The following is a 14382-nucleotide window of genomic DNA, read 5'->3' as shown; positions in this document are numbered from 1 at the left end:
ATGTCACGTATTACCCATAATAGTTCATCGGGGCCCATGCGAGTATTTATTCTTATATGTATACGGGTTAATATGCTTGCATGTGCACTTTTGTATTTGTGTGTATACATATTATAGTGTATGTATGGGGGCATTTTAAATGTTTGGCCTTATTCTACTATCTGAATGATCAACATTTAGGTGTGCATATCGCTCTATGTAGAAGCCCATAAACGCCTTATGTCCGCTTGTATGAATGTTACGGATCCGGCGGCATGGCGTCACACCATGAATTGTTTATTTCTTCATGCGGGTGGATTGTCGTACACTAATGAATCTCCCGTTGTTTGTTGTAGATGCTGATATCTACTGCAGTTCTTTTGTATTTGCTCGTAGATAACACGTTGTGATAGGTCTCCTACGGTGGCTCGTATGAGCTCACAATTGTTATAGTTTTCTAGCATTTGCTGTGATTTCAACCTTTGCTTGCAAGTGGCATGTTGTATGTTCATATTCACAGAGGACCCCTCGTCCTTGCAATGTACCCTTCATCGTTGCTTGTTATGCAACTTAGTACGCTCATTTGTTACTTTATGTTGGTTTTTAGCTGAGTTACATTCACCAATGTTCTCTTCATGTATTTTGATTTGCAAGTCATTACATGTCGATCATCACTACTTGTAGTCTGGTGAACATATTTGTTTGTATATTGGTGCTTGGCATAAGGATTGAGTTGCATTCAGCATTAATTTCTCCATTTATGCTGGCTGACAAACTTGTATCTGCTTCCATATCTTTTAGTTCTTGTGGCAATTACCGCTTGTATCTTCAAGATAGCTGATGTCGGTTGTAAGGAGATCGTTACTGTCGCATCTTATCTACAAGTAGGTTGATGTGCTCACTACAAACTTTCGTCAATGCTTGCAAGTGGATGTAATAGGGGCTACTGTCTCTTCCAAGATGACTGTCGTAGAGATTATCATTGACTTTATTCGGATGTTGATTGGAGGACACTACTACTTTCATCACACACTGATTTTCAATACTTGTAGGAAACTGCGACTTTCGTTTGCTAACTAGCTTATGCCGGTTGAAAGAGTGTTGTGGTGTTCGAAGATCCTTCGGCTTGTGAGTGTTTGCATTTGTTGCTTGTTGATATTTCAAATTCTTTGCATAAGAACGAATAAGAGTGTTGTATGTCACTTAGCATCCTTCACAGATGACTTATAAAGGTTTCGAGCATTCATTTGTAGTCATATTATTCATTCTCTTTGACTTTATCTCTAACAGATGAAGCATGTCAGCAATTGCAAGATTTTTATTATTTTTTGAGTAGTTCTTCGTTCACGCAATAACTTTGTTCATTTATATTCATTTGAAGGCTTTGTGTCATTGTTTGTAAACAATTTGTATGTGTGATTCTTCTCCTATCACAAGTCCTTGCGTACTTGCTTACATTATTGATACAAATGTTACAATCGATCATTATCATTTTTGTATGATTTGTGATATCTATTCATGTCTTTAATTGTAATTAGATTGTGCGTCACCTTTAATTAATGTTAGGGCCTTGTTATTCATCATATACTAAAGCTTTATTCAGCATAAGCCCCATCTTTGTATATTTGCATTTGGTTTTATTTCAATGATCAAAGTTATCATTTAATTCTTATATTTTGATTGCGCATTCGTTGATTCAATGTCTGGTTTCTTGTGCATTTTGTTCAAATTCAAGTTCAGCTCGTCGTTCATTTAGGTTCCATGTAGTTCGTTTAGGTTCAAGTCCATTATGTTCAATTTAGGTCCTATGTTCACCAGAATTTTCGGCAGCCTTCTGACGTCTCTCCTTTCCAGTATTTGGGCCTTCCCCTTCACGCTACAAGAGAGGTAGGTATCGGGCTACACCATGGCCATATTTCTTCAATCCCCACCATACTATGAGAGTGCTTAAAGGTCTTTGAGGTACCTATTTGAAAATGCACAATTTTCTTTTCCTGCAGGCACTGAGGTTCGTACAGGTACTTAATTTCATCCTTGCCATGCTACGAGAGCACTTAGAGGCCTACCTGCCTCATCACAAGCGTTGCACCGGGTTCCTTCCCATCGTGCTACCAGAGCGAGTAGGGTGGTCCGCCGGAGCGATACGAGCGCTGAATGCAAGATTTTGAGTTAGAAACATTATACTTGTGCAAGGGTCGACGACGGTTGTGCTGATGCGACGGCCGTATCGACGTAGAGGGCATATAAATTGAAGAGAATATTATATTTTAATTATAATTTATGATAATCAACTATGATTAATTGTAATTAATCATAGTTGATGATAATTAACTATAATTAACTAAAATTAATCAAAATAAACATTCATTAACTATAATTAATTATAGCCAATTATTATTAACGATGATCAATTTTATTAATGATAATTAATTATAGTTATTAATAATTAATTATAGTTATGGTAATTAATTAATGATGATCCTTATAATTAATTAAAATTATTAGTATTTAATTTCAATTAATTATAATTAATTATAGTTAACTATAATTAATAATCATCAACAATAATTAATTATAATTAATGTTAATTAATTATAATTAATGTTAATTAGTTATAATTAATCAATAATTAATTATAATTTGTGTTAATTAGTTATAATTAATAAATAGAGAGAGGAATCACCTGCACTTGGGAAGATCAAGGTCGAGTGTGAGGTTCGACAAGGGAGTCGGATGGGTATGAACGCTACACCCTCATCTCTTTCATCTGCTTGTGTTCTGGATCTTCGTACAAAGCTTATGCGTTAATCTTTATATTTCTCTACCGCGAATTTTCCAGGACGTAACAATATATATATATATATATATATATATAATTTTATTTTATTTTAATTTTTTTTTGTTTGCTTGTGTGGAGGTCAACACGTTCATCATAGTTTCTAGGTCTAATTTATGATGGCTTATAAAGAAGACAACTGCTTGTTTGCTGTATGAATTGACAAAAAAAAAATTTCCAATGTTTAAAATCCCACCAGTAGTCCCTGTTGCTCAAGCAATTTGGTGATCTAACCCTAAACAAATTGCCCAAATAGCTTCCACCTCTATGTGCATTTCAAAACCAAATTGATTTGATCCCAGCTCCACTTTATTGAACTTACCACATTAATGAGATTGCTGGAGTCATGATGCATTTCTGATTTTTCTTGCAGGGTTATATCGTGTTAAACAGACCATGGGCATTTGTTCAGTGGCTCGGAAAGGCAAAGATTAAGGAAGAGTATACAGTTCAACCTTATTAACAAGCCATTTTTCCCTGTTTCAGTATCACACGTTCTGAATTTTGCATGATTTATAAAAATGTGCAGTTACATACTAATGGCAGAACCAGATCATATTTTTGTAAAACCATTACCAAATTTATCTCGTGGAGATCAACCGGCAGCATTTCCATTTTTCTACATTAAACCATCAAAGAACGAGAAAATAATAAGGAAGTTCTACCCTGAAGAGGAAGGTCCCGTGACAGATGTTGACCCCATTGGGAATTCTCCTGTTATCATAAAGAAGGTACTTTGATCCTTCTGAGATTCACATATTTAGTTGTTGTGATAAGTCCTGCACCACTATTGAATTACTGATTGAGACCCTTACCTGCAAATTAGAGTGCTGCTTTCCAAAGAAACGGATGAATATAGTTACTGCTGCAACTGATAAATTCTGTTTCCTCTGATCTACTGTGAATTAACATTGTTATTCCATGAATGGTGCTTGCTGGTGATTGGACCGACTCAGTCCCAACTGGAACAAATTGCTCCAACTTGGATGAACATCTCCTTGAAAATGAAAGAAGATCCAGAATCTGACAAAGCTTTTGGATGGGTGCTAGAAATGTGAGGATCATTATTCATTCTCTCGATATTTTTTTTTATAGCAACTAAATGATTTTTGTTGATTAGTATATGCCTCTGTTGACTGTTTATTACAGGTATGCTTATGCTATTGCGAGTGCATTACATGGAGTACGGCACATTCTTCATAAAAATTTCATGATACAGGTATGACCTGACTTGGGTCATAGTTCTTTTTTGAATCTCAATATCTTTCTTAGTTGAAAGACTTATATTCATGAATTGCATCTAAAATTTGTTTTTAAAATATCTTTTAATGGGTCTTGTCAGCCTCCTTGGGATTTAAAGATAGCAAATACGTTTATTATCCATTACACTTATGGTTGTGACTATACATTGAAGGTAATTTTTTTTTTTCTTGATGAAAATTTTCTTCATTGATTTTTGTTAACTAGATATCTTATATTTATTTAGTTTTATTGAATTGCATCATGAAATTCTTTTTTGAAAAGGGTGAGCTGACTTATGGAAAGATTGGGGAATGGCGCTTTGACAAGAGATCATTTCTTCGTGGTCCACCACCAAGAAACCTTTCCTTGCCTCCTCCTGGAGTTCCTGAAAGTGTGGTATGCTTTTAATACTTGATTCTATCCAAGGTTCTTTGAGTTAGTTTTTTTTTTTTTTTTTTGAAATTATATGAATTGAGCTAGGAGATTCTATGAAGATCTTGCATTTTGTATGCAATATCTTTAAATTTTCAAAGGGTGATCCCAACTTTATAGCACTCTTCTATGCTAGTTTCAATTCATTATCTAATGAAGCAATTTATGTTTTTGGGATAGAAAACCTCTTGAGGTTTCTAAAAGTATAGCCATTGTATATTTGTTGATTAAGTGATTTCATTTTTTCTTCAATAGAAAATTTTCAAAATAGTTCTCAGAATAATTACTGTGTGGCCAACTTAGTCATAATATCACGTTGCTTAAATTTAATCCCTTTATTATACAAAATTGACGCAATATCCCTTATGTTGTAATTATGATATAAAATTTATTCCAATTTAGTCGCTTATCTATACAAAATTGATCCCAATTTACTCCCAAAGGGACCAATATGGATTAATTTTGTATAATTGAAGGATTAAATTGGAGTAATGTCATACTCTAAGATTGAATTTATCATATACAATAATCAGGGACTATTTTGAAGTTTATCCCTTTTCTTAAATAAGCAAAAATATCTTTGATAATTAGATTATTATTGTATCTTCATTTCCTTTGTGGACCATATCAATCCTTGTCTATGATCGGGTAGAATGTGAATCCTTGTTTAATATGTATCTTAGATTTCTTTGGTTTTCTTAAAATTCTTGTTGATCTTGAGGTGATTCCAACAAGAGTTTACATTGATATCAAATCACTTAAACTAGCTCCCATACATAATTCCACCTATTCAATATGATTAGAAACCAGGGGTGTAATTTCTCTTCTTTTCGACCTCACGTTCTCTCCCTCTAATGTGGATGCCCTAGAAATCTTCGATGATGCCTTTGTCAGTGTTGTTGTTAGTCTCCATCTCCACTTGTGCCACAAACCATATTGATGCTTTTGGAACTTGTCTTTGGAAACCTTCATCCATATGGCACTAGAGAAGGTTCTATGCTTGATGGCCATTGACATTGTATTTAGATGGATATATTTCTCGGTTGTCTTATGAATCATTTGAGGGTAATGGAAGGTAGCGACATTCACTTAATATGCCCAATTATGGCCATCTTGTTAACATGAATCTTTATTTTATTTTATTTTATTTTTATTATTTTATCTTGTTAACATGAATATGAGTTTACCTTCATTGGACCTTTAGGTTCTATTGGGTTAGGTGATTTCCCTTCACTCCCTACTAATCAACTATGACAATCCATCACTTCTAGCGATAGTCAATGTTGAGATCTCTTCACCTCGATATGTCGGAGATCTAAAAATGATTTAGGAAACTACCTTTGCCATTGGTCTCCACATTGATCTATCAAAAGCTTCAAGGGTGATAGTCATTAGTGTATGCATGTATGTATATATGTATATATATATATATATATACATAATCGCAACTTTCCCCTAGTTTCCCTATAAATCATGTGGGATTGATGCATTTTGGAAGCAAAAACAGAAAAATAGAGAACAACAAATGCAAGAACACAAATGTAGGGGCTGATTTTTTATTAATCATTCAACTAATAATGAAATATACAATTGATCTACTATTCAAGAGGTAAATCGGCTCTCCCACAAATCTTAGCCATCGCTAGAAAACTCACACCAATAAGAGGAAAATAAACTCAACATACATAACATGAAAACCTTAGACAAAACTCCTCCTTAAATAGTCCTAACACAATTAAAACCTTCCTAAAATATTAAAACTTTCCACAATTAAAACCTTCTTAGATTAAAACCTTCTACAAAAAAAAACCTTCCTATAATAATAAAACCTTACCCAATAAAAACCTTCCTGAATAGTTCCCACTTGATTCCTTACATAATAAATAATAGCTCCTCCGGCATAGCTATGGGACCCCCTGGCGTGTTAGTACTCTCCCCCAAAGACATACCTTGTCCTCAAGGTGGAAGGATGGGAATTGTCTTCAAATCATCTATTTCAATAATAAAATCTGCTTCATGTCGAGAACCACTTACCACATGATTAAGTTCTATATCATTCATTATATGCTTGTGCTTCATTCTAGAGAATATGCTATCTTTCAACAATTTAACATCTTTGTTAATGTCTTCACTTTTTATCAGATCCAATCTTGTGCCTCTATTTGACTTCTATGCCTTGACTTTTCTTGTTTCATCATCCACATTGATTCCAGAAACAACTTCTCCTTGCTCTAGAAGTCCTTCAGTATCGGCTATTACTTTCTGAAGAACCTTAACCTTTGCATGCAACTTCTTTAGCTCCAACATTCTGGTTGATGCTCTTAGACTTTTTGAGTAGTGAGGCTTGCCTTGTACTTGATTGAAATTTTTAGGTTGTTTTCTCTTACTGTTCAGAATGTGAAGATTTATCAGTGATAGGGTGCTTTCCTTCAGAGCCGCAATCTCATTGTCCAAAGAAGCAAAAAGGGGAGCTTAAGCATTCAATTCTGCCTTTGGCCCCTTATTTTCTTTTCCAAGCATTTCAATTTTTTTTAAGATCTTGAACATTTTTGCAAGCAATTTCTTCAACTGAAACTTCATTTGGTCAATATCAGTTGTCTCAAGGCCCTTAAGTATTTGCATCAACTCAAAGAACTTCTCCTTAAATATCAATTCTATGAATGATAAAACATGAAGGTTATGTAGGAACTTTGCAAATTCTACTTTGTTGGATTTGCATTCGTCAATTGATACATGGAGTTCAGATGCCAAGTTGGTCTCCTGGGTTCTATTTGCCTCCACTCCATGCAATTCATAAAATTCCTCTTCCAACATTTGATTGGGTTTTCAAACTCACAAATCTCATAATCTTTGCAGAAATTTTCTTCTTCTAATGTTGAAAACCAATTCTTCTCTAATGCATTTCTAATCAACTTGGTCCTATTGATCATCTGCTTACAACCATCACGAGCTAGAGGCAGTTATGAGTTTTGGATGCCTTGAAACTTGCCTGAACTGTATAGTATGTATCTCTTCTCTAGAAGTTTCCCGCCCCAGTCTATTTCTTGCTTGTTGGATTTTATTTTCAAAAAACACTATGTGGGTTTGGCACTCCTTAAGATGCATGATTTCAACTTCAAGAGTTCTCATGCTTTCATTAATTACTCTGATCTTCTGGCTTAGATCATTTGTGATCCTTTAAATATAGTTTACATCACTAATTAACCACTGCATATCAAAAGATTTTTCAGTAATTCAACTCCTGAAAATCAATGAGAGGAGATCTTGAACAATAGTTTTTTTTAAGGATATCATCATTTTTTCTCTCCATGCTTCATTTTGTTCACTTAAATCATACAACTTCTTTGACGACGATTCATTTTCCTTGAGCAATTTTGAGATTTCACTCTGAGATATATGACAAGCTTCTTGTAAATCCGATAATTTGTCACACATTCTCTCCAATCCTACATTCCTGGGTGGGGTGGGGTGGGGGGGCAAGGAGGGGCACGTGCCCCTCCCCCCCCTCTAAAAAAGCTGATTTATTTCAATATAGGGTCTCCAATTTCAGCCCTCACGTGCTTTAAAGCTGAACAAATGCAGTTTTGACCTCCACATTTCTTCTCTTGGAAGAAGTAAATCATCCTTTTCTGCCACATTTGGACATTTTTTTTTAATTTTTTTATTTAGCGATATTTTAGATAAATAAACTTCTACCAAGTAACGAATCTGCCATGAATCATTTTTTTTTTAATTTAGTCCTTTTTTCTCGACCGTTCCTGTTAAGATTTTTAATGTGTGATTGGAGAAAAAATTGACTTCCTGATGAAAAATGAAGTTCATATTAGTTTTTTAGTCATGTTTTGTTTATCCTATTATGAAATTGAATTGTAATTGATATGCTCTTGTGGTGTTTGATAAAATGTTTCTTTGTCAAAATAATGACTAGATTATTACTTTCTTGTTTAGGTAATCCAAATTGACATAAATTTTATAGAAAGATATTTTAAGAAGTTTTCAAAATCAAGCTTATCGATGACTTTAGGTAAGAAAAAAAAAAGTGACGAAGAGCAAAATAAGAAAAGAAGTTGCATAGTAAAAGAATTATCAAAAGATTTGGAAGTAGATTTAAAAAATCATCCATCTGATTATGGTTTGTGAAATTCTATTAATGAATATATTTCTAATATTCAATATCAAGTTTGAAGGTTGTACTTGCATAGAGGTCCATGTCTCCCATGCAATCATGAATTTCTTAAAAAAAATTGTGCCCCCCTAAAAGAAGTTCCTGGCTCCGCCACTGCCTACATTTAGCATTTCCTCCCGCTGTTTGTTAGCTTTAATGTCCTTATGCAACTGCTTAGTTATCTCCACTACTTTCGTAATTTTCTCTTTGGAGGTTAACAATTTCTTTATTTTTCAAAACAAATTCTTGCTCAAGCAATTTATTTTGTGCTCTAAGATCCACCAATATCAGTGCAAGTTGCTCTAAAAATGTGAAAGAATATGGTTTCTCAAATTGAAAATGATGGATTTCACCATTGGTAATTGGAATAATAGCCTGCAGCTTTGGAATTTCATTTAAAATAATTTGTAAAATATTATTATAACAATCATTTGAAATCTCATAGTCCTTGGCATCGTATGATTCACAAATCTTCTTAGTGTCGTATGTTTTCATCACCATCACATGAATTCCTTCCATAAGTTTCACATTACGGTCCGACGGTATAATTAGCTTCGTCTCTCTGAGTGGCCCATTCTTGTTTGAGTTAAAAAAAAAAATCTGCATGCTTCACTTTCTCCATGTACTTTCCACAATCTTTAGAAAGAAATAGATTCTTTTCAGTCAATTCAACAAAAAAAATGTTTTAGGATGAAACTATCAATCTCAATGTTTACTACTTTATAATGCTCCTCAAGCTCCTATTTTGTAACTGGGATTTGTTTTTTTAGCATTTTAATTTGATTACTTAAATAATCAATTGACTACTAAAAAAATTGATATCAGTTTCATCCTCTAGTTTTCCTTTTCGGAATGGACAATGCAGTTCTTCCATATCATGATCTGCTAGATCCTTCTTGTCTATAATCTCATCGTTGCCTTCTAAGACCACAAATCAATTCTCTAGGTTTTGAAGAAGCAGAGAAACTATTTCCATATGAATTTCATCCCTTTTCAGCTTAATCAATTCGATGTAAATTTTGCCCTTTGAGAACTCTGTATTAGTTGCATCCTCTATGTTTCAACCTCAACGTTTCCATCTTCAAAAATACTCATACCAGTAATAACCAAATGTGCTTTCATTGATTTTCTTTCATTCTCGGATGTTGACTTGGTTTCGATGTCTTTTCCATCTTCGCTTTTGGATTCTAAAAATAGAGGTTTTGGGATGTGGATGTCTCGGTTGAATCGCTTTGCACAAGACTTAAGTTTTGATCAACACCATCAGCTTGGCTTTGCAAGTTTATTACTTTGCCCTCTTCATTCGCATCTTTCTCCTTGTTGATTAGTTTATTCTTGGAAGGAGCTTGTGTATCACCTATTGATTTCTCATTCTTCTTCTCCCCAATCCTTCACATCTTCAACTTTCTCACCCTAGAATTGCCACCGCCGCCCAATAACTTCTTCCTCCTGTTGTGTAGCAGTTATTGTGATCCCTCCATATTTCCCTGGTGTATCGAGGGTGGGAATCTCACCTTTCTTCCACCCTTCTTGCATGATCCGATCCCCATGGCTCAGCTCGACTCCCTCCATCTTCGGTCGCCCACTCCCCTTACCAGAAATGCATCTCATAGTGGTCAGCCACCCCCCCCACCTCCACCACAAAATTCCCTCCTTGTTTTCCCTCCATTCGGAAACCCTGATCCATCCCTTATCAGAGCCCTAGGAGGTGGCTCTTAAATAAAAAGGTGGCTCTTAATGATAGAAACTCTCATTATCCAACTCATTTTATCTGATCTCCTTTCTCTTAGATACAGCCAAGGAAATCCTTGTCAAATCTTGATTAGGTTTAGCAATCAGAAGCATCAATAGAGTTTTGATTGCTCTCCATTTAATTCTCCATGACTAAAAATCTTCCTTCGATGGTTGAGAACTTCTCCATATGGGATTTAATTTGCTCCACTTTGCGTTCAAACATCCACCTTCTTTGTTATCATTTCTCCAAAACCTTGCTCTAATATAAATTTGATGTGTCTTGGAAGCAAAAAAAAAAATTTACAACAACAACAAGCCTTTATCCCACCATGTGGGGTATGCTACATGAATCTTTTTTCTCCATTATGTCCAGTTAAGAGTCAAATTCTCATATAAATTTAACAAAGAAAGATCATTTCTAATATTTTCTAACTAAGTATTTTTAGGTCTACATCTACCTTTCTTAACATAAGTCAAATTCAAAACATCTACTTTCCTAACCGGGTCATCGGAAGACCGCCGTTTTATGTGACCAAACCATGTAAGACGACTCTCTCTAATCTTATATTCCATTGGAGCAACTACAACCTTTTCACATATATTCTCATTTCGTATCATTTCTCTAAGAGTAAAACCACCATCCACCTAAGCATCCTCATCTTTGCAACACTTAACTTAATATTATGCTTCTCTTTTAATGGCCAACATTTTGCACCGTAAAGCATTGCAGGTGTCACTACCATCTTTTAGAAAATGTCATGATTTATCGACAAATTTTATGTTGGTTGTCGACTACCTAACGCAACCCTTCATTTTTCTGATCTAGGACTTGAGACCTAGCAACAGCAGTGTTTATATGTAAGCAAAGTATATATCGTCATGCTTTCTCATCCATGACCTAAATAATTAAAATGCTTTCTGGGGCCTGATTTGCAAAATCATTTAAACATCTATGTGGCAACTTTTGAAACGTATCATTTCTATTTAGCAAATCAACATACTCAAGCAAGACTTTCAAGATCTCTCTCAAAATAACTTAACAAAAATACCCTGTTCAAGGTAATTTTTAGATGTCAACTTGATTGATTGGGCAATATGGTTGATGACCTAGGTTAGACCATCTCGGGTTCCAATCGATATGTGGGTATTGTTTGCATTATCATCTTGATGTATGTGTTAATGAGCTTATATATAAATGAGTTATAACAAAACTTGTCCTAGGCATTAGGGCTATAAGACCTAAAACCCTACATAAATGAAACACTAATGTACGCTAAATGGTATAAGATTCCATGTAAGGGGTAAGACTTTAGCTTATCGGCTCTGGAGTTACATGGGGCTTGGTGTCACCCCCTAAATCATATAGTCTTGTTTTTATTTTACTAGTTAGACCCAAACCGTTTCAGTACTTAGCCCAAATCGGTTCAGAATTAGCAAAACCTGATACTGGACAGCTGTAAGAAAAGATCTGGAAATAAAATTTGTTTTCTTCTCTCTCACATTTCTCTTCTTGGAGTTTGCAGTGTTTCACTTCAATAATTCAAATGCATGGTATGTTGTCTCCCCTGTCCTTAGGGATGCCTTGGATGTTGCAACTTATCCTTGCTAACAAGTTTCCCTGAACCAACCTAGAGTCATAGTTAGCTTATTGACTTGGAGTTAATGGAGATAACAAAAGCTCCTTTACTTAAACCTACATTTATTACACGTTCCTGAATTGAAGCTATGGTAGCCAAGGCTTCTTGGCTTTTTGAATTGGATTCCATTTAATAATATATTCTTGACAATGGAATTACAGCTCCTCTAATTCCAGAATAAGTTTTCGTATGGTGACTTCTTGGCACTATTGAGCACTTGCCATCATTTTAGGATTTGTTCAGGATGGCTACAACAATCCAAAATTCTTTATTAAATATTTATAATTTTTGACATCAACTTCTTACAACTATCCTCTTTTGATACATTTGGTTATGAAAAACTCCTCACCATTGATATTTTTAAAAAATAGTAGAAAACGTTGTAATCAAATATAAGCACGACAATGATTCGTAAAAATAGCAGTGAAAATGTTGTTTCAAACGAACTTTTATTTGGTCCGGTCACAGGACGTAGCTCTACGTTCGGCCGCCAGTAGAATCGCGCAACGCGTTCTCACTATTTACCATGCGCCCCGACAACTTAACCCGGAACGGACCCAGGATGACTCGGTATTTCTCAATTTTTCTAGGTATTGCTCGGTATTGCTAGGTATTGGTCGATTTTGCTCGGCAATAACCAATACCGAGCAAATACCGAGCAATACCGAGTTGTACCGAGTTTTTCTAGAAAAACTCGGTACAACTCGGTGTTGCTCGGTATTGGTCTTCACAGAGCGGTATTTTTCGTTATTGCCAAGCAATACCTAGCAATATCGAGCAATACCGAGCAAATACCGAGTTGCGTGAACATAGCATTCCCGGGTTCCGGTCCGGGTCACGTCGTTGGGCCGCGCGGTAAAGAGTAAGAGCACGTGGCGACATGTTATTGGCGGCCGAACGTAGCTCTACCTCCGGTCAGAGGACGTAATAATTGTTCGTTCCAAACATGTTTGCTTGGTTACCTCAGCTCTATAGCTAATGCTTTATAGTCTTGCTTATTCTTCAAATAAAATTTTCCTGATCTGTATCACCACTTGTTCTGATTCAATCAATTCCACATTGGCTGGATCACTTTTAGTGATCTAAAGCTTCATCTTCAAATAAACAATAACTGTTCCGTAGGTATACTGTTTCAATATTTTGGCTTTCATTATTTGCAGGTCACCCTTGTGAAAATGGTGAATGAGGCTACTGCTAACATTCCTGGTTGGGAAGAGGGAAGGTAGACGAGCATAGAGACTGCTAGGAGGGCAGAGATACATTGATCAATTGATCAAGACTGGAGGAAAAAGATAGAATCTACAGACTTTTTTTTTCTGATACAGGAACAGCTTTTTTGCTTTCTCATTCTGATAGTTTTTCTTTAGAAGACAGAATCATTCTTTTCAGAGGATTTTTCTCTTTTAATTTGAATAATTTTATTGTGTTTTACTTGTAACAAAATTGCATAATTTATTTCCTGTTGTCCTTAATTTGTTTTTTTAGAAAATATGTTTATGAGAAAATGGAATAGAAATTGTGATTAGAAAATAATTTAATTTAAAAAAAAAAAAATCATGACAATAGAAGCAAATAAATAAATATGTCTATAATTTTATTAATATGGGCATTATGACTTAATATATGTTTCTCAGGAGAAATGCTCGAGAAAAATCTTGTGATGTATTTGAAGCACCTTTGGGAGAAATTATTACATCCGGTCAAAAACTGAACAGTGCGAATGTATACCTAGCAATACCGAGTCCAAAATATTGAGTTTTAGGTGATGTGGTGCGTTGTTATTGGTCTCTGAACGCATTCGGACACCAGATGTAATAATTGCTCCACCTTTGGGGCTTATTTGAGAAATTTCCTTAGAAGACTTTTCGAGAGCAGGAGTGAGTTAATAAAAGATGAGCCTATCATAATTGTAGCGGTCATATATAAGGCATGAATTATATTACAGATTTGAAAATCTTGAGGACATTTGTGAATTGATTAGTTTATTGGATAGTAGTTGGGAAGAATAGCAAGGTCAGTATATTGATTTGGCATCTTAGCATAGACAAAACTAAAAGGCAAATTCAGCTTAGCTTAGCAACTCTTCCCTTTTCTTTAGATATTGTTGAATAAGACAACACACACTCCCAAGGTTGTTGATGTCTTGAGTAGAAAATATGTGGGAGTGGCGACTAGTTTAATTACTTCTAAGTTAATGTTGACTCGGGAGATGGAGAGGTTAGAATTGGAAGTGGTATTTTTATCTAATGTGTCTGCTGAAATCATAACCAAATGATAGTTTAGCCCTCATTGCAAAACAAGATTAAAGAATATGAGGAGGTCGATGAAGAATATGTGAAATTGATCAATTAGATTCA

General features: G+C 34.9%; 1 protein-coding gene across 2 annotated transcripts in view; it reads left to right on the top strand.

Moving 5' to 3' along the window:
- LOC110112343 (hydroxyproline O-arabinosyltransferase 3-like) overlaps nt 1-13497 on the top strand; it is a 28302-nt gene extending 14805 nt beyond the window's left edge. For both annotated transcript variants that reach the window (XM_028692083.1, XM_028692082.1), the window contains exons 4-10: nt 3189-3256; nt 3345-3546; nt 3772-3869; nt 3965-4034; nt 4158-4229; nt 4340-4453; nt 13186-13497. In XM_028692083.1, the coding sequence (XP_028547916.1) occupies nt 3189-3256; nt 3345-3546; nt 3772-3869; nt 3965-4034; nt 4158-4229; nt 4340-4453; nt 13186-13251 (690 nt within the window). In that variant the 3' untranslated portion in view covers nt 13252-13497. The remainder of the gene's footprint in view (nt 1-3188; nt 3257-3344; nt 3547-3771; nt 3870-3964; nt 4035-4157; nt 4230-4339; nt 4454-13185) is intronic.
- The last annotated feature ends 885 nt before the right edge of the window (nt 13498-14382 follow it).

Source organism: Dendrobium catenatum, unplaced genomic scaffold (assembly GCF_001605985.2).
Source record: "Dendrobium catenatum unplaced genomic scaffold, ASM160598v2 original_scaffold_117902, whole genome shotgun sequence".
NCBI classification, from domain to species: domain Eukaryota; kingdom Viridiplantae; phylum Streptophyta; class Magnoliopsida; order Asparagales; family Orchidaceae; genus Dendrobium; species Dendrobium catenatum.
The sequence above is the reverse complement of the archived record's forward strand: the minus strand, read 5'-3'. Positions and strand labels throughout refer to the sequence as shown.